Source organism: Catharus ustulatus, chromosome Z, assembly GCF_009819885.2.
Source record: "Catharus ustulatus isolate bCatUst1 chromosome Z, bCatUst1.pri.v2, whole genome shotgun sequence".
In the NCBI taxonomy this organism is placed as follows: domain Eukaryota; kingdom Metazoa; phylum Chordata; class Aves; order Passeriformes; family Turdidae; genus Catharus; species Catharus ustulatus.
The window spans coordinates 27,645,802-27,667,637 of record NC_046262.2 but is presented as its reverse complement, the minus strand read 5'-3'; the positions used below and the strand labels follow the sequence as shown (position 1 = coordinate 27,667,637).

General features: G+C 35.4%; 1 protein-coding gene across 5 annotated transcripts in view; it reads left to right on the top strand.

The window, feature by feature from the left end:
- RFX3 (regulatory factor X3) overlaps window positions 1-21,836 on the top strand; it is a 118,939-nt gene that overhangs the window by 73,909 nt on the left and 23,194 nt on the right. For 4 of the 5 annotated variants that reach the window (XM_033085588.2, XM_033085590.2, XM_033085587.2 and 1 more), the window contains exons 4-7: window positions 3,430-3,688; window positions 15,002-15,076; window positions 19,128-19,309; window positions 19,871-19,990. In XM_033085588.2, coding sequence (XP_032941479.1) covers window positions 3,430-3,688; window positions 15,002-15,076; window positions 19,128-19,309; window positions 19,871-19,990 — 636 coding nt within the window. The remainder of the gene's footprint in view (window positions 1-3,429; window positions 3,689-15,001; window positions 15,077-19,127; window positions 19,310-19,870; window positions 19,991-21,836) is intronic. The other variant, XM_033085591.2, reaches the window with a different exon arrangement.

Genomic DNA, 21,836 nt, shown 5'->3' with positions numbered 1-21,836 from the left:
AGTTTTGTAAGTGAGATTTGTTCTCCTTGCGTCTTTTGTACAGTGTATTTCCTCTAGCCATGTCTATTTTTGCTGTCAACAATGATCTTACCCTTTCATTACTTCCCTTACTGACAACTGATACCAAGATTTTTCTTTCCTCTTTTGGGAGAAATTACAGTGTCAGTCACTTGGTGATCATTTCCATGAACTATTTCCCCTGAATCACTACATCACAACATTTCCCTACATTTCACCTCTATTGCATAGCACTGTTCACACATGTAAAGATAAGAGGCAAACTCCAGTCTGGTAGTGGTTATTGTGCTCATCACAAGATGAATGACCTCAAGGTGCGCCAAGGGTTAGACATTAAGAAAAATTTTCTTCACTAGAAAGGTGATCAAGAAGTGGAACGGGCAGTTTAGGGAAAGTGGTGGAGCCACCATCCATGGAAATGTTCACAAAACATCTAGATGTGGCACATGGGGACATGATTTAGGGATTAAGATGGCAACATTCAGTTACTGGTTGGACTCTATTTTTTTTGAACCTTAACACCTCAGTAGATCTTTTCTATGGTTCTAAGATAAACAGTATCCCTAAGGTATCACAAGGTATCACCACGACAGCTTGGTTTGAGAGAGCAGATTAGTCAGGACTTGTCCTCAATATTTACATAGGTTAGTGCAATGCAAAGATCAACTGTTTTTGACTTCCAAAAGGAGAGTTAATAGATTAGGTGTCTGTTTGAGCATTAGTCCCTAAAATAACTATTTTGCTTTGTTTTGGGTTAAAGTTTTTTTGCAGCTGATCTTGAGGTTTTTGAAATACTCAAAATGGAAAATGTTTAAATAGCTTAAAAAGGGATAAGAGGGAATAAGGCAGTATGAGGCTTATGAAACATTTCCGATTTCAAAACTCAAGTTTTGGAGATTCTGGAAGTCTCTGCAGGGGAAGGGAGAACCTGTTGTAGCCGTAGTTAATAAAGCAAAATTTCTGACATTGTTTGTTGATGAGGTATTATTATGTTCCTCAGTTATTTAGAAGTTATACTTTTCTGAAGGTAAAGAAGAAATTACAATTTCTGGGTCTGTTGTTTTCTAATTAAGTAATCTTACATAAGTTTTCGTAATTAAAAAAATAACAGTCAATTGCCTTGACTTTTTCTCTATATTAATAAAAAAAATAAATATTGTACAGAAAAAGGGGAAGAAAAGTCTGATTTCAGGTTCTTGCAAAGGTGTCAATCACCAGCTTACTGCATAAAACATGACTCCTGCATCCACCTGTTTCTGTACAAAAGTGTCTGGGATTTTGTTGTTTGGTTGTTGGAGTTTTCTCAACTTGTTTAGTTACATGCTGTATAAATTGATATTGCGTTGGATAACAAGAAATGTTACCAATTTTTATGCTTAAATGAGAAAATTAATGATTGGGTAAACTGACTGATTTTTACTTGTTATCATGCTTGTCAACAGAAAAAGATCCAGTCTTTGAAAAAATGAGTTCTATTTACTTTATAATTTTGAAATACATTGGGTTAAATATCTAATTTAAGTTGTGGGAACAAATACAAATTCAAAAATTTTAAGAAGATTATAACACATGAAGACTAATGATTCAAAATACAGTAATTTCACGAATACAAGCCGCAGCAATTTGACAAAAATTTTGGTGGAAACCCGGAAGTGCGGCTAATAGTCGGGTGCGGCTAATATGTGAATAATTTTCTGACATTTACAACCCCAGACGTGCCAGCCAGAGTGCCGAGCCAAGCACTGGCCAGTAAAAGCCGGCATTTCGCAATTGTTACAGTGTTACCGTGTTGCCCTGGCTCCCTGCAGGGAGCACGGGGGGTGGGGAGAGAGGCGGGAGAGCTCTCTTCTTCCCTCCTCTGCCACGGCCCAGGGGAGGGGGGGGGGGGGGGGCGCCGCCTTTGCCGCGGCTCGGGGAGCCGACGGGAGCCCTGCGCAGCCATTGCCGTGGCCCGGGGGGGGGCGGGGGCGGGGGGCACCGCCATTGCCGCGGCCCGGGGAGGACGCGGGGGGGCCGCGCAGCCATTGCCGCGGCCCGGGGAGGGGGGGGGAAGTGCGCGCCGCCATTGCTGCGTCTCGGGGAGCCAGCGGGAGCCCTGTGCCGCCATTGCCGCGGCCCGGGGGGGGGGCGGGAAGTGCGCGCCGCCATTGCCGCGGCTCGGGGAGGAGGCGGGGTGCTTTGTCCACGCCCGCCGCCGGCGCCACGGGCGCGGGAAAGCTCCGTCCCTGCCCGCCGCCGCTGCCGTAGGAGCGGGGGAAGCTCCGTCCCTGCCTGCCACCGCAGGGCAGCGCCGACCCGGGGTGACCGAGCCCAGTGGCAGCGGCGGCCGGCCCCGAGCTGCAGCACCGGGCTGGGCCACCTGGCCCCGTCAGCGGCCCCTAGCGGGCCGAGCCTGCACAGCCTTAGCTCAGCCAGTAAACCCCGCCCTCCCGCGGTTCTGTTACTAATTGCACGCGGGTCCTCGCTGCAAACGACAAAGCGGCTTATATTCGTGTGCGGCTTATCTATGGACAAAAACCGAAATATTTGCCAACACCCAGAGATGCGGCTTATACTCAGTGCGGCTTGTATTCGTGAATTTACTGTAAGTGAATAAGAACATGAAACATATAATAGAAGGTTTCAGTAGCTGAGCAGTTGATCAAGGTGAACTGGTTAATGACATGTGAATGTTTCATACTTGATAATTATTTTTAAAATGTTAATGTTACATTCCTTTAACTTCTTTAATCTTTGCAACCATTTTATAAATTATAGTTCTGTTTGGTTTTTTTATTAGATGCCATTTTGTGTCATTACATGAATTCATGTCTAGTTTGGAATTTGCCCTGTAAAAATAACTGCATTTCCCAAAATACCGCCAGACTCCGATTTTCAAGCTTCATTCAAGAGCTTCAGTGACTTTAAAAACAATAGACAACAGAGGATTCTTGAACGTTGGACTCTGTTAACTGACATTTGTATGAATTGTTTGTAATTTTGCAAACTGTACATTATGCAAAACCTATAACATCCGATGAGAAATCAACATTCTGTTGTCAGATTTTAAAAAAAGTTAATGCAGGCAAAGCTTTATAAATTAAATATATTTTATATTTGCAGTATATTAATAATTGTAGTAGCTCTATGTGCCTGCCTTCAATTTTTCTTGTTCCTTTCTCTTTTCCTCTTTATGTAACACTGACAGTTTTTCCGTAATGTTGAGTGGATACTTGGGTTATCATTGACACTGAGTTAGTTATTTAATGGTTTAACTTGATTAACTGTTATTCTCTGAGGAGAGAGGGATTATTTGCCAATCTGGTTTGATTTTCATTTTTGTAAATCAGTTTCTAGAGTTATAACATTACCCTCAGCTAAATGAAATACAAATAATTCATTTCCCTTTTCTTTTATTTTCTTCTCTTGAAGCCGATCAACAACTTATCCTTACACAGAAACCCAGATGTACAGTCAAAACACTGGGGGAAATTATTTTGATACTCAAGGAAGTTCTGCACAGGTGACAACAGTGGTCTCATCTCATAGCATGGTGGGCACTGGAGGGATTCAGATGGGCGTAACAGGAGGACAACTCATTAGCAGCTCAGGAGGGACCTATCTGATTGGCAATTCAATGGAAAATTCTGGTCATACAGTGACTCACACAACGCGGGCCTCCCCAGCGACAGTAAGTATTCCAGACTGATGCAAAACCTTTGAGACTGGTCTTCTAGTCACTCAGATGTTCTTGCAGACTGACACAGTTTTTGCGGCAGAATGCATTGCAGTACTATGTTTTCAGAATAAGGATTGCATAGTCCTTTTTGTAAAAAAAGCACTATATATGTATAACATGCAGGAGTAAGAATACTGTGAAAACTTAATCATGAAGGCATACCTTTCCCTTGACAGCTTGAAAATAATTGCATTTCTTATGTTAAAAATTTTAGCATTTTATAATTTTTCTGAAAATGTAAGAAAAATGCAGTGTTGTTGAGTGTAACTGTGTTAGATGTAAATGTTAAATAATGTAAATTGTAGATCAGTATCAGTAACTTCCCTCTTTGTTCACCTGGATATTAGTGTAGTTTTGGTAGCTTATTTCAAAAAATTTCCAATTGTTCAGAATATTGAGGTAATATGTTTTAACACTTTATTCGTACTTATCTATGGTATGTCTCCAAATTCTGTTCCAAATTAAAAGCTCATTGTGGGAATATCTGACAGTGCTATGGGAGCATGCATTCTGTTACAACTGTGGTATAGAATATTGTGGTTGCATAAACATGAACATGAAAAACTTTACCTAAGATCTTACTCAATCAGCCTGTATTTCAGTTAGGAAAACCTTACCTTTGCTGCTCTAAGGAGCACTTTTACATCACTCTTCTGAGTATTCTGGTCTGCACATAGAGATTTGGAAGTAATGGGGAAGAGAACTGCGAAGCATGGGGTAGCAGCAGTTTGAAAATATAGAAAGGAGATAAAGCATCAGTAATAATATAGATTCATCAGTATTCAAAAAGACAATGAAGTTAGGGGACTTAATTTTTAGAAACTGATGTAAAAGCATTGGATAATTTAGAGGATCTGAAAATTCTCTTCAATTTGAGTCTTAAGGTGATTGGTACAGGTAAATATAATTTTTGGTACCATGCAAGAAATTATTACCCGTGCAGTATTATTTCCTGAAAGTAAAAATTGTGAAGAGTCAAAATTCATGAGTAGTGTAACTATCCTGCTTGAACATAGTGGGATCTTTCACAGCAGCAGAGAATTTTATACTTGAGTTATAAAAAAGAGTGTGTATTAACATTTGCCTGTATTGTGCATGACTTAATAGAAGATTAGGGTTTCTGAAAAAAGTGTCATTCCTCTTTCAGAATTCAGGTGCTTAACTGGCTGTAAAAACAAGGGAGGCTTAAATATATCCAGTAAACACTAATGAAGAGTAGTAGAGTTACTTAGAAGTTGAAAATCCTAGAATTATTCTAATGTCAAAACTCCACGCTGTATTTTGAAAATTAAAAACTGGTTTGATCATTTTTTCAATAATTAAAAGTAGAATTTGCCAACAGTGAACAATAGCTAAAGTTCATGGCTTCAGCAGCATCTTTCTCTTGCTCTATGTGTCAGTAAAATAGCCTGATTTTCAGAATTAATTCTATACTGCTGTATCAACTCACTGTTAAGAACAGGAAAAAATACTGCTAGTTAAACAACAATTATTAAATTGCATTTTGACACTAAAATAATTTCCTCGGTTTCTTGGGGTGTTATTTCTTCTGTATAATACAGTTTTTTATAAGAATGATGCATTAGAATATGTATGAAGTACATTTCTTGCTAAGGAAGCGGGACATAACATGATTTTAGATCATAATTTTAGGCTAGGTGTGTTTCAGCTGAAACATTCAAGAATTAATTGAAACATTAAAGGTTTAGTTTATAGTCACTTGAAAGCACCAAGTCTGTTTTAATTTTACTAGGTAGCATAATTAAACTGCATTAAATAGAGCAATGTAATACTTTAATTGGGTTGCACCTTAGATAGGTAGAACTTGTTTCACATGTCATCTTCATTTGATCTTTACCATCATAACTTGTTTTATTCTTATGTAGAGAATATATTGGAGCCATCAAAATAACCTATATCTAGACTGTTTTGCTAGAATAATACGCAGAAAAATTTTCCTAGTTTTGAATTAGTTTGGAGAATTTTCATATAGAAAAAAAGGATATAGAAATTAACAAGAATTTATTTATTAATATATGTGGTCATCACAAGTTCTCTTTATTTTGCCACAGAGGTACTAGTTCTGTTTACTTTTCTTAGCTGATAACTTCACTTGTTTTATCGTTTATCACCCTCACTAATTGAATCATTGCATTCTGTAATAACCAAAAATTATTATATGAATGATGTTATCTTTTTCTGATACATCTAGCTTAAAAAGAAATGAAGAAAGGAGCAAGAGTGTTTCAGGTTAAAAGTAAAATATGTAAAATAGGTAAATTTTATTAACTGTCTTTTAGATTAATTAAATTGAAACTATAGTTTACTCTTAAGCAGGTAAGCTATTTTTTGATGCAGAATTAAATAAAAGATAGACTTTTTAGCTTAAGTTTATTTTCACTTGTTTCTTTATGGTTTAATGTAATTCTGAGTTCTGCTTCAGAATTTTAATAAAGATTTAATATTTTGGTTGTAATATTTAACTTGTTTTCATTTTCTGTCAAACATTCACACTAAAAAGCTGTACTTATTGAGCTGTAGCATGCATTGAAAGTGCTGCTATAAAGCCAAAATATCAAGACTTGTGCTCTGTCAAAACTATTCCAACATATATACAGTAGTGTTTTATGTTGGTATGCATGAGGAATATTTGTTAGCTTTTTCTTTACTTTTTTCATATCCATTGATTTCACTGCTTCATCCCTTGCTGGCCTATTAAGCTACTGTCTCTGTGTGCTAAAAAGGCTTTTTTCTCAAAACCAGAAAGTCATTCTGATTATAAGAACTTCTATATGAGATGCTCAGTAGGTAAGCAGGTTTCCAAAATTATAATTTTCATGTGAGTATTTTTGTGGATTGATCCAGAACATATTGTGATTGCAGACTGAAGAAGAACTGCTTTAGCCTAGCTGGATATCTATATGAAATGAATTTGCATGTTGAAACCTGTATGAAAGAGTCATCTGTTTTGTTTACTGGCAGCTCTCATTAAATAAGGAAACACTACATTTAAGGGACTCTGCAAAAAATTGTATTGCCATGTTAATGATGAAATATAAATAATCTTCGATTTTTTTCCCCATATGTAAACACCTAAGGATTGTTCCTGTGATGAAAAAAGGTGATTTAATCACCATATTTCATAATATCACAAGGTTAAAAAAATCATACAGTTTCTAGTAATAAATATGTTGTTATGCTTGTCAGTCAGTGAGAGGCTCCCATCTATTAGACTTGTTTTCTAACAAGCTTTATGACTAATCCTCAATTTACAGTTGTCATTCAGCAATCACCCACCATAGGAGGTCTCCATTCACACAGTTACAGAAATTCATCCTATTTCAGTGCAAATCTAAATCTGCATGAAAATAAAATCATAATTAATATGGATATAATGTATCACAACAAGCTATTAGTTCTGCTAGTAAAAACAGTTGCTATTAACTTTCAAGGAAGGATAGTACCTGCTGAAAATATGTTGTAATTATTGGAAAGAAAACAAGAAGTAAGAAGGCCCAATGCAAATACCATATCCTGATAATACAATTCTAGTGGAAGTATTGTAACTATTTCAGAAAAACTAGTAAATAGTAAATCTTACATAAGGGCATGAAGGTTACAATCTGGAGTGAAGTTTGAGTGAGATTTTGTTTATTAATTTCCTTCTCAGTACAGGCACTTTTCCCTCCTCCATTTCTTAACTTCTCTGGTAATTTTGATGTAGCTAAATCCATTTTGGCATAAAATAAAACATTTCTGGTCAAATCAGAGATGCACAGATTTTTATGCAAAAAGGATTATTAGATCATTTTGTCTAACATCATATACAGGCAATATATTTATTTATTATTCCTGCAACTGAGAACAGTGACTTCTTTTGTGAAAAAAAGGTATCAGGTGGATCTTGTGCCTTGATAAATCTCCTGCTTTGCTTTCTGCTTCAGAGCTGTGGAGCCTCATGGTTTCTCCCCGTCTCTTCCAGAGGTTTCAGTGTAGCAATGTCACCAAAACAATTTATGTATTTCTTTGTCCCTTCGAGTGCCTTACTGCTACATTGTAATGTTTTGCATTGAGACTATGTCATCTTCACAAGACAAGGAATGTGGGAAAGGGAGAATAAGTTGCTATTGAGGTCAGCCACACCTACCCACTGCCTTTGTCTGTCTATGCTCCTTGCTTCTCCTCTGTTAAGGAGTGACCTCATTGTCTTTTAGTGTGTTTTCTGCATAAAAACTCTGCAGCAACTATAGTGTTCCCAGTTTTGGCAGTTTAATGTTTATTCTGGTATTTGTTTATCAAAATACCAAGTTGTTGGAAAATCAGTTTATTCCAATATAGTATTCAAATTTTATTTTAATGGTAATCTGAATTGAATTTTCTCTTTAGTTTCTCTATTTTGGTTCTCTGGTGTGAATAACTCTGATATATTTACTTGTGTTTTTCAGTGTTAGGTGGAATGTATATATTTCAAGTCTTTATGACAAGCTTGACAAAAGATTTTTACTGGGGATTTTAAAAGATCTTAAGAAACACAGTTTCTTAATCTTAAGATGTCAAAAATAGGTATCTTTCAATCCATGGGAAGAATTTAGTTAATTGTTTTGTTTCAAAATGTGTAATAAACTGGATGCCAGGAGACTTTGCCATGATGTTCTCGAAACAGTCTGGTTATCAATGGCATAGATGCATCAACTTTCTAAAGGACTACAGGTTTTCTTTGGTTTTGATTAAATACACATTTGTCCTAATATGACCACTCTCTCTGTCTAAGACTGTCATGCCAAAAATGCTTTCAAATTTTATTTTAATGGTAATCTGAATTGAATTTTCTCTTTAGTTTCTCTATTTTGGTTCTCTGGTGTGAATAACTCTGATATATTTACTTGTGTTTTTCGGTGTTAGGTGGAATGTATATATTTCAAGTCTTTATGACAAGCTTGACAAAAGATTTTTACTGGGGATTTTTTTGGTTTTTTATCCTAAAGTGAGGAAAATAACCACAGAGAAAAAGGTTTAGGATATGTTTAAAGATGTATATGAGACATTAGGTATACAAATAACTGGATGATCTGGGGAAAAGATGGTAAATTAGTCAATTTCTAGCAAAGAAGATAAAGAGAGAATCATAGATTTTAGGGGTTGGCAGAGACATTAAAGATCATGTAGTCCAATGCCCTCTACCAGGGGCAGGGACACCTCCCTCTACAGGAGGTTACTCAAGGCCTTATCCTGCCTGGCCTTGAACACCCTCAAGGATGGGAAACCACAATCTCTCTGGACAATCTGTTCTAGTGTTTTACCACCCTCACAGTAAAGAATTTCTTACTCATATCCAACCTTTGTTTCTCCCCTTTCAGTTTGTCACTGCAGTCCCTTATTAAGAGTCCCTCTCCACCTTCCCTGAAGGCCTGCTGCTCACGCTGCTTTGAATGCAGCCCAGGACACTGGCTTTCTGGGCTGTGAGTTCACATTGCTGGCTGTTGTTGAGTTTTTCCCCAATCATCACCCCCAAATCTTTCTCTGCAGGGCTGCTATCATGCTTCCCCACCCAACCTGTAGCCTGGGGTTGCCATGACCCAGGTGAAGTGGACCTTGCAGTTCACTTCATTGAATTTAATGATATTTGCATTACCCCACCTCAACTGTGTCAGGGTCCCTTGGGACCTGGGCAGCAATACATTTGAAAATTTGAGAAGGAAAAGGTAATCAGATTTAACTCCAAGCATTTTTTATTTTTCCAGTCTGTAACTGCTTGGTGTGCTTTTTCTCCCAGATTACTCTTTTTATAATTACAAAGAGAATGTGCTGTATTCATTAGTCAGGAATACCTGTCTTATGTACCTGCAGACTATTGGTGGTGTGCATTTGCAGCAGTTGTTTTGACCCATATCTGTTATGTATATTAAACTTTCATAGTTACAGTTTAATCAAGGGACTTTCTAGGAATAAAAAATGCACTTATATTTCTAAATTTTTAAGGTTTATTAGCATTCTTTTAAGGTCAGCTTTATGTAAAATACTGCGCTTGACATATTTTTTTCTTTCTTCTCTTTCTGCTTATTTACATTTCTTTCATTCCACAGATTAAATAAATCATAATATTTCTTCATAGTATTGTTTCAATATTTTGACCAAAATTTCACACAGTCTGTTTACAGGAGTTACTATAGCTTTTTCAATTGACAAGAATGCAAATCTTTTAGATTTAATTCTCCCATCTGTATGGGCCAGTTTGGAATTCTCTTCACATGGTCAATGCAATTTCATTTTCAAACTTGTTTCTTGTGGGGGAGCTTGTCTGCCTGACAGAACTCTCTGACACAGGTTTCAGAAAACGTTAGGACATACTTTGAATACTTTGTCCTGAAATAGAACTGAAAGCCACCGCAAACCATGTATGTTCATGGCATCCTAAAAGGGCATAAGTATCACATTTTCAAAAGGCCTGTGTCCATTTATCCTGTATTTTCAGATTAGTTCTGCCTTATTTAGGTAGGCACAATTGTCACAAGTACCCAGGACTTAGCTAGCTGTACCACCACATCAGTTTTTCTTGTATACATATGATGAATTAGTAATTCCTTTATAATGGAGCATTGTGATGATAGCTGCTTTTGAATTTCACTTCCTTTAAAGCCTAAAAGAGTGAACCTTTGGAATTGAATAAAGGGCATTGTGAATGAGATGTGCCTGTGGAAAAAGAGACAGGAGCTATCTTTTTCAGCATGTTGCAACAATATATTGAATACTAAGATACCACCTGCCTGCCCTGCTGCTGGTGGAGAGTGGTTTGCAAATGCAAACAGAAAAAGAAAAAAAAATTGTAGGGTACCCAGATTATTCACTAAAGCTCAGGACTTCAATTTTTGTACACTGTTTTCCTTTTTTTTTTTTGTTTACCTCCTCAGAGCAACTTACAATAAATATTTTGTACAATTGTTAAATTGTTAGTTAATCGTGGAAATTGTTAGTTGAATCATAGGGAAAATAACTATTTCTTTCTTCTTCCAAAGAGGAAGGGAGTTTTTTTGCAAAATGGGTTTGCTATGTCTGTGCTGTATGCATCTTAGACTATTATGTGTAACTTGTTTATCTAGTAACATGTTAATGAATACTAAGACATTACCTAGCAAAAACAGTCAATAACATCCAAGTCAGTAGATCATGTAAGGATTGCGTTATAGACGCACATACTGGGATCAAACTGCTGAATTTTTTAACCCCAGGAGAATATCCTTATTCATTAATGATTGTGTCAGTATCAGTACCAGGCAGTATTTTACCTGGCTAACAAAGTAAATTAAAGAAATTCACAATCATAGTTTTCTCATCTATAATGCCCTTAATTTAGTGACTGTCTGTGTTTGTAACTGTAAAAATTAATTAGTGTTCCTACATGTAGCGTAACATTTAACATGGTTTAGTTGGAATTGCAGTGGGAGAGATAGTGTACATTTCAGTTATCAGAACTTTTAAATAAATGTTTTTAGTCTTATTAAGAGAAAAAAGGAGGGAATGTATGACTGAGCACATATTCAAATAAGTTAAATTCTTCTTATTTAACATATCACATATGTTAATCACATATATATATGCATGTTATCACATATATATCTAAATATGTAGAAGGTTGTGCCTGGAATCTCTCACTGCTTATTGTTAAAAATGGGAGAATATCAATCTTCCATTTGTATTTACACAGAATATAATTTTAAATGTTAAAATTACTTTTATCATTCCACAAAATATCATAACAATATGCACTGTATTACTCGTGTAGTTATTTTGTGTTTGTGCTTAAGTGCTGTTTGAATAGAGACATAATGTTCAGTTTTTCTAGAGCCTAAATAAAAGTCCCTGGCCAGAACTTAGGACCTAACAGCTTGAAGGAACAGATCCTTCACTTAAGGAACTTTTTACTCAGGTAGCTTCTATTTCCTGTACACATGGTCACATAGAACCTCTTGAAAATCCAAAACCTAGGAATAACAGAGCAGAAGAAAATAAAATACTTCACCTGTGGGAACCTACGGGAATCATTTATTCCCACTGCTTCACTTCAGGGCTGACCCAAAGGTAAAGCAGGTTGTTAAGGGCTCTGTCCAAATGCTCCTTACACACTGACATGCTCAGGGCATCATCAGGCTTGACTACCCTGTCTATTAAGAATTCCCTTCCTAATGGTGAGTCTGAACCTCCCCTGGCACAGCTTTGAGCCTTTCCCACACATCCTATCACTGGATGCCAGGGAGAAGAGATCAGCACCTCCCTCTCCACTTCCCTTCCTCAAGAAGCTGCAGGGAGCAGGGAGGTCGCCCCTCAGCCTCCTTTTCTCCAAACTAGACAAGCCCAAACCCCTTAGCAGCTCCTCACAGCCATGGTATCCAGTCCTTCCACCAGCTGTCTTGCCCTTCTCCAGGCATCTCCAAGGACCTTCCCATTGTTCGGAAATGGTGGAGCCCAGACCTGCGCCCATTGCTGGACATGGAGGGACGGTCACCTCTTTGGATGACCGGGGATGCAGAGTTTGCTGCAGCCAGGACTGGGTTTGCTGCAGCCAGGATTGGATTTGCTGCACCCAGGACTGGGTTTGCTGCACCCATTGTGGGGTTTGCTGCCCTTCTGGCTGCCAGGGCACACTGCTGGCTGCCACTGCAGGTTGGGTGCTACCAACCAGCATCCCCAGAGCCCTCTCTGCATCCCCAGAGCTGCCCCTGTCCCAGTTTAGACTTGTTTGGCATTTTTCTATCCCAGGTGCAGAATCTGGCACTTTGACTTGTCACTGGTGATTGCCCAGTGCTCCACTGTATCCACATCCCTCTCTTTGTAAGGGCTTTTGTCCCTCAGGAGAGTCACCAGCACCTTCCAGTTTAATAACACCAGCAAACTTACTAATGGTGCATTCAACTCCTGTATCCAGGTCATTGAAAAAAATATGAACAGAACTGGCCCTAGAAATGAGCCCTGCAGGGCACCAGTAGAGTAAAACAAGAAGCAGCTGTAAGTTTTCAGAAAGGTCTTAGTGTCTAAAAAATCTGTCTTCAATCATATTTTGTGCTCCTCTTAAAAACTTAAATAGTTAAGAAGTTATTTTACAATCTGTATGCAAAGACCATTTCTGGTGTTATAGACACATCTGTCAGATAAATGTGACAGTTCATGTTATCAAAATATAACCCAAAAATGGTGAACAAAATAATTAGTAGTGAAAACAATTTCTCTTTAAACTTGTCCTAGTAGAATATGGTGGAGATTCATTTTAAATATAGATCCCATTTCTGGGACTGATAAAGAAATTAACGTATTTTAGTGGTAACCAGTGTTGCTTGGCTTATGTGATACACTAAAAGTGAACAGATTCTTTGCCTTCAATAGTCAAACTGATGAAGTCTACTAAAAGAAACTCCAGCAACATAAATCTTGCAAATGACATAAAACCCAACACTGATCCCCAAAAGCCATGGAATCAATGTGGCAGTGAGGAGTCAGTGTCGTCTGTAATACCACTTTTCAAGTGAAATTTCTAGACATTCCCATCTTTTTAACAGATTGGTTGTCTGAATGAAGAAGGCCACAAGTTACAGCAACAAAATGAATGTAGGACAGTAGTGAGAATGAGCAGCAGGTGGTGTAACCCCAGTGTACAGTACTGCTGCAGATTAAGCACTGTGGTACATGTGACCTTACATTCAAATTTGGGATTTAAATGTCTACACAATCTCAATTGTTTGAGTGTAATATTTTGTTAGGAAGGGAAGTTCTCTCACTACAATGTGTAGTAAGCTGAGCTTATGATGGTCTTTTCTGCTTGCATTTTTACCCTTGCAGCATGCTTTCAAAATTTGATTTTTCCTGTGTGATTGAATACTTTGACCTCATAGTATTTTCCACTGAAGCAAGGCAGTGAAGAAGTCAGATTGTTAAAAGAAAGAACGTTATTGCCAAGCAAGAATGTTTTCTTATGTAATTATTGTATATATTTAATAATGTACCTTTTTTTAGAGGCTTGAAAAGCTAATATTACACAATTAAAAGAAATTACTTCTCACAACTGCTAAAATACTTGTTAATTGCACTGGGAAAAAAAAAGGATAAACTAATTTTACAGGTAGATTCAAGTATCAACTACAGTAGGTTTTCATTTCTGCTATACAGAGAATAAATTCAGCCAATACTGATGAATTATGTCACTAAAATTATTGTTAGTACTGTGGTATTTCAAGTAGGATAGAGAGGGCTATTAAAACATTAAAAATGTTCACAGAGATAATTACAAGTATTTTTTAAAAGTTTAAGTGGTGATTCCATTGCTTTCATTTTGGCCATTTATTGTAGCTAATAATTGTGTGCCTTTTCTTTCTGTGCATTCCATTGTCTCTGTCATTTTCATTGTTGGTTTTTGCTCTTCTGGCCCCCCAGATAAATTACAGTTAGGTTTTTTCTTTAATGTTGTTACCAAACTGATCAAAATCAAAATATCCATTGTTATTTAAAAGGAAAAGAAAGAAAATGGATGTGAGAGTAACCATACATTTGCATTTGAAAAAAAAATCTACTTTGTATTTTAGTTATACTGTGTTCTCTTTTCCTTTTTAAAAGTAAAATTATTGTGAACAAATCTGCTTTTCCAAAGGCTGGATCCTGCAGTCTGTGTAACTCCTGACTTTCCATTTACTTTGACAGCTGGGGATCTTCAAAGGATGCTGGCAGGAGTTAAGGATTGATGTCCTGTCCCAGTGAAGCTAATGGCATAAAACCTATTGAATTACTTTGTTTTGGGATTTCATTCTGTGATTTCAGATAGTTAAAGTTTTGTTTCTAATTCAATTCTTATTGCAAGCTCTGCATGTTTCTTCCTGGTCTAGTTGAAGGGAAAACATATGGAGGCCTTTCTGAAAATTGTTCAGGGATTTTTTTTTTTTCCTTTAGTATTATATTTTTGTTCAGTCTGGGTTATTTTTATTTCAATGCAGCTCAACAGTAATTCTACATCTTTGAGCTCATTCTGAGCAGCTTGGAAGGTAAAATGAACTTTAAGACTGTGATCCTACAGTATACATACAAACAAAATTACTTTCTTACCTCATTGAGGAGGCTTGTGTTCACTGGGACCCTAGAATGAGCCCTTTTCATAAAATATATCTGCCCTAGCCAGGAATAAAGCAGGCATTTCTGTTGATCTGTAAGGAATCTGTCAAAACTTCTCTGATCAGGCTTTTTTACTATCCCATCTTGAGTCCTTTTTTTAATGACATCTATTATCAGATTGAAATGGCGATTGAGACACTGCAAAAGTCTGATGGTCTGTCCACTCACAGAAGCTCTCTTCTCAACAGCCATGTAAGTTGTCTCTTCTTCACATACACTCTCTCTTGCTTGTTCTGCATGCTTAGCCTGCCTCTAAATGTTTGTTTTATTTTATTATTACTTTTTGCTCTTAATCTTCCCATCTTAGTTGCTTGTAATCTTCTACTACACCTCCCATGGCTTTATTTTGTCAGATTAAATGTCTTTTATGGTATATTGCAAACTGTTACCTGTTTCCTATGCTCTACACCTGTGTTAGGATGAGTTAACACATTTGACTGTTTTGCAAGTTACAATGTAAATGTCAACCTAAGTTCAATTAATTCTAAATTAGCTGGCTTTTGGCATTTTAAATAAAATTATCTACAATGTAAGAACTGTGTACCATATACTGATTTTGGGGCATGTGAAGAGGAAAAGAAGAAACAAACAGCACACCTAAATAATATATTTAGGTTATTCTTAGGTGTTTCTTCATTTACTCTGACTAAAGAGTTTATTTTGAAATTACTTATTTAAGAACCCTAAGGATCCTTATGATGACCTGGTAAAAACTGAAAGCAGTGCCTTAATTTAAAGTACACAGAAATGTCATGTTCATCTACCTTTTACTTTGTTCTTACCCTGCAAGTCATACAGTTAAGAACTATTCAAAGACAAAGCTAAAATATATTTGGGCAAAAACATGATCTCCAAATATAGTAATAAATTCATTATATATAACTTTAAATAAAGGGGAAAGATCAAGTTAATTTTAAATGTATTATATAAATAACATTATTAATTTGTAAGTTGTTAGTCTTTCTGAATTTTTTTCTGTTGGTACTTACAGTTTAGAATTTTGTATTTTTGCCATGTTGATTTATTTGTATTTATATTAATTTTTTTCCTTCTCAGCATTACTTATTATGTAAATTCAAATACCCTTATTGCTTTACAGAAGAAATTGAAATTTAATTTGCAGTCTAAAAGTACAGTATGATGGTAGAAACTGTCCTTTGGAATTCAGATTTAAAATGTATGCTTTGAAGGCTTGGGTTTTGGATTTTTTTTTTCCTGTAGGAGTCTGGTTTTGTTGAAGTTAAAATTAAGAATGTTTTGTGGAGAAATTAGGCAAACTTTCTTTTTTCTTAAACCTAAAATTGGAAGAGGAAAACCATGTTGTAAGAAGTTCCAGGAAATTATATACAGAAGGACATTTAGATTCCACCTTGTGTGCTTTCAAAATAATTATTTTGAAGATAAAACAGTATCAAAATTATTAATATTTAAATAATAATCAACATTATTAGACTGGTAATATGAAAATCATTGTTTAAATGTAATTTTAAACAGATCATAACTTTTTTGGCAATGTTTTAGAACTCTATGGAAGGACTTAAAGCTCTGGAACTATTTAAGTTTCTGGTTAAACCTGTTAGGAAGTCCATAGTCTTTGTATAAAGCCAAGAAAGGTAAGCTGCAGTGGCTCTGTAAACTGTTTCGCTCATTCCTAATTCTAGGCACTATTCACAGTGTCTTCCTAATAACAAGATTTACACAGAAGATCACAGTCTTTCCAGCTGTGAAGACTTATCATGGTATTTATTGACTGTGAACGATTTGTGAAAAATGTTGTGATAGAGATATATCTTTGTGGGGAAAGAAAAATTTAAAACAACCCTTGTACATATTTTAGTGGCAATAAGTATTTCCTGGTTTTGGTAATTTTGAAAGAAATTTAAAATCTAGATCAAGCCTACAGGATGTTTTGCCTGTTTTTGAAACAATGTTTATTGTCTTTAAACTCAAGGATAGTGTAAAGGAAGTTTAAGTGTAGATGTACACTTCATCTATTTAAACTTTTCTTGAATTTGCCTTCTAATGGTTGGTTGGCATTTAATAAGATAATTGGCTTAACAAATTTTAAAATAGAATTCTAAATTGTGTTTTTAATTAACTTGCACAGTTTGCAGATGATAAATTAATTTCTGGGAATGTTTTAGTTTGGGATTTTAATTTTCAACCTTTGATACCTCAGTGAGGTTTTGTAGGATTTTTTTTCTTAAATACATGAGTTCTCATTTTATGGAGTTTGTCCTTAAAATTTCTCCTCTGTTTTCTTTTGTTTCTTGATGTATTTCTGCATGGGATCAACTTATTCAACTAATTGATAGTTGAGTATTTTATAAACATTGCAGCTTAATTGAAGTCACACTCGATTGAACAGGTCTGGCTCTGTAAATATTTCGTACCTTTCTCCATCTTACCAATACATTATGGTCAGTACTACAAATTTGTAAGCCAGGACTCAAACCTGAACAGTTTTAAAATTGTATTTCAGGTTGGTAGAAAAATATGTGGGGTTTTTTTAAAAGTTGCTTAAAATAATGGTTGGATTCAATTTTCTCTTAAAATCATGAGTTAACTGCACTTTTTCTTCCAGGCTATAATCTATCAAGTAAGGATTTCAAGCCCTTGCTACTAAGTAACTCATTGCAAGAGCAAAGATTCTTATATTGCACTTAACTTTTTATTTGGGGTTTTTTGTGTGTTGAATAATGCACGTTATGTTTGAAATAACATCTGTTAGAAATTCATATAGTTAATGAAGTGCACTCAAAGTGATTAATAATAGATTAGAAACCATCTGGAGGAAAATATCTTTAATGCTACATACATAACTTCATTACAAAATAATTATTTTTTGTTTGTCAGTCTTTTGGGATTGACAGTTTTTCCCCTTGGGGAGAGCAGAAGTACTTCACGTTCTGTATTGTTCTGGTTCTATTCTAGATGTAGCAATATATGACAAATATTATATAAATGTATTAATAAAAATAGAGATGTAATAACAGATTTTTGATATGGATAGATTGCAACCATTGAAAGCTATAATTACCTTTGTTTGTAAGCCAAGACAGGCTTATGTAAGATCACTAGTGGAATAAGTTTAATACTTGCACGCAAAACTCAAATGTTTACAATTATACCTTTTCTTCAGCTTTTTCAAAATTACAGGTGCTCAGTTTGGAAGTACTTCTAAATATTAGTATATATAAAACAATGGTATGATGATTAACTGTACTTCTTCATTTACTTTATTTGAAGTGCAAAATTGCCTGCAAACCAAGCTAAAAATTTTATGTTTCAGAAGCATTTGCATCTTCTTTCTGTATTTTTCTAGAGCTTAGAAAATTGTAGGGATCCATGACAAGTATTGGGAAAAATAAGGAAAATGTTGACTCACCAAAAAGTAAAACAATGAAATTCAGTATACTCTCAGACTATATTGGTTTTGATGTATTTTGTCATTTTCCTTTAATATTAAATCTAGGAGTATTAAATTGTCCTTTTAACTTTTTTTTTTTGGGTATTAGCAACAGCTGGAGGTATTTAATGAGTATGCTGTACTTAGAACATGCAGTGTTGTTATATAAAGTCTTTTCTTGCATGTTTCTAATTATCAGCCACAATTACATGAAAAGATTACTGTTTTTCCAAGAAACTCATTCTGTGCCGTTTGGAAGTCAAAGGCAAGCAGGCTACAGCTGATAGGGTTTGTATCCCTAATTATTCATAGATGTACCAGTTATTTTCAATGTTACCTAGGTAGCTCTTTGACATTTATGCAGGAACTTTTTTCTTATGTATATCTTAATGTTTTTTAATAACAGACAAAGAGAAACAGTATCATATTCCAGGTTTTTACAAATACATTAACTACCTATAGTGTCCAAGGAATTTGTTTTCTGCAATTTATGTGTATTACATTAATGATTACTTTATTTCTTTGTACTAACAATTTGTCTCCAAAGCATAGATACCTTTACCATGTACTGATGTGTGGTATTGAATTAAAAATATTTTAAGAAAAGAACACTTTCCTGAGGTCACAAGTACAAAGAGTTCTGCTGTTTCCTGGTAATTCTGAAGATATGAAAGCATTATTGTTCAACTAACATTTAAAGACACTCTGATGAAGGAAGTGATTTTTGGTAGACCTGAAGGGTGGTTCCAACTGTTAGAAGTTAGTGCTGTATGGCTACAATATTTTTAATAAAGTCTATAATAAAAGTTTTTTTCTGTTTTGTATATGATATAGCTTCAATGGCTTTTAGACAACTATGAAACTGCAGAAGGAGTGAGCCTTCCAAGAAGTACCCTTTACAACCATTACTTACGACACTGTCAGGAGCACAAGTTGGATCCAGTCAATGCTGCCTCCTTTGGAAAACTCATACGGTCAATCTTCATGGGACTACGGACCAGAAGACTTGGAACTAGGTTTGTGTAATTGAAATAATGAATTATAATTTTAAAAAAAAGTCATAATTATGAATAAGAAACTTGTCTGCTAGGCAAAAGAATACATAAGACCTGCATTAAAATACTAGTGTTTTTCTGTTAGTTGTGTTTCTTCATGTTGAACAGTTTTATATTTTTTCAAGATGCTATTATACTTTTATTTCTTCTGCTTTTGACAGTTTATGCGTTTATATTTTGGTAACTACACTTCAGATTTTTATCATTACAAATAAAACATAACTTGCCATTTGGAAATCACTAAGAATACTGTTTGCCCATAACTAGATAAATTGTGTTTATTTGCATTTTATTTTTCTTACTCAAGTGGAATGTAAGTTAATATGCTGATAATATTTGTTTAAGAGAGTGAACTAACTTCTCAAAGGTAGAAAAATGACAGTCATGTAAAACAGGTGTGACAGGAGAGTGAGACCTGATTTGTGTGTGTTATTTTCCAGCCAATGTAAATTGTAAAGTAAATGTAATGTAAATATATAAAACTAGTATTACTACTTTTTTAATTCTTACTCTTTCATAAAGGGGGAACTCCAAATATCATTACTATGGGATTCGTGTCAAGCCAGACTCTCCTCTTAATAGACTGCAAGAGGACATGCAATATATGGCCATGAGACAACAGCCCATGCAGCAGAAACAGAGGTAAAGTGTGAAACGCAACTAATCGCTACTGTTTCTAGTTCATCAGGTCTTACTTTTGCTTACATGGACAAGTTAGAATCCCTGTTCAGCTTTTCTGCTGTGAAAATAAAAGTGTGCTGGATACCCAATTGATGTCAATGATGTCAGGCACCAGTCAGTGTGAAGGAATATTTACCTAGAAATTGTCATAAATTTGCAGAAAATAAATAATAATAAAATGACCTACAATATGAATAGATTCTTCTTAAATACATTGAATTAGTGTCCTACAAGCTGAATAAAAGCAGTAAGAGCTTTAATTTCAAACATTCCTGCCTTTCTCATTGCTGTATCATTTTATGTTCACACTTCTTATCAGAGAATTTACTATTAAGTTGCTTGGTAATTATTTCATCTCTCTGTGAAGAATTAATGTGACCACAATGGTTTGCCTCCAAGTACATGTAAGTATGTTCCCTTAGTATCTGTTGTTCCTGAGGAACCTGTGAAAGCTCAGAAGTAATTCAAAGCAGTCCACAGGGCTGTAGTGGTAGTGAAAGAATGTGTGAATGTGCATATTAAAAACTACATTAAAAAGAAAATTTTAGGGGAAATAATGGGCATCAGTAAATTTCTTTGAAATTGATTTTGATTTGACTGGTGTCACTAGCCATCCATATTACCCTAAAGTAAAATACTTCAGGGGAATATTTTGTGTTCTTTTTACACAACTGAGATATGGAGAACACAACTTCAAACATTAACTTCAAACACAAAGACCGCTTCGATCTGAAATGATTTTACTGTCATTTCCAGACAGTACAGATCAGTTACAACACTAAATGCAAGCTCATGGTAAGATATATGGTCTTAACTATCTTTTGCTGAGCATAATACAGGGGCATGAGATGTCTCATAATTACATCATATAGAAAACACTTGTTAAAAAAACATGGCAGGATTATATATTAAGGAATGATGATAGATATTTGCAAAATCTCACAGCAAGCTTATTTTACACACTCATTCACTTAGATGTTTCATTTAGTTGTATTCAAAATTAAATATGTGCACCAAAACATATCCCACAATGGTCTAACTAGAATTATTTCTGGAAAAATTATGCCAGTCAGCTAAACACTGTCACATCTCTTATCTTCTTTGTGATTCACAATGAAAAAGTGATTTTGGAATTCCATTATATAGCTGTTAGGACTGGATATTTCCTATTGTATTATTTGCTTGATTATTTTATTTAACACCACTATACGTCTTACACAGTTCCCTTATTTTCCCTTACCTAAGTATGTTTGGCATCATTCTCTTAACTTTATATCAGCATATTCCTTGATTATATCTGAACAAAATCACACATATGGCACTGTATTCAGTTAGTGCACACTTCTTCTGTGCCCCATGTTTTGCACTTGCACACATGTACCTGCACCAACATGTGCCCAATTCAGGCTCAATTCACACCGATCCTAAGGTCTCCTGTGAGAATCTGTAAAGGTGTTGATGAGGGGTGGAAACTGCAAGGTACCATTATGCAGAATAGGTAACTGTTACATGAAAAATACTATGCCATAGGAGACTTCATCTTTAACTTCAGTGTTTCATATATGACTGTATGTCATATGTATATATATATGTAACAATGATATGTATATCATTGTTATCCAAGTGCATTGAAAAATTCTAGCAGGGCTTATTAAGAGAGAACTAAGAGACTCAATATTGTAATTTTGATTATTATGGTAATATTGCTCTTTTGTCAGCTTGTTAATATTACTAGTGGTCCATTTTTATTTTAAATTAGTGGTAAATTGCAGTCAAGCTATATCTTTTCTGGCTAATTATACCAATT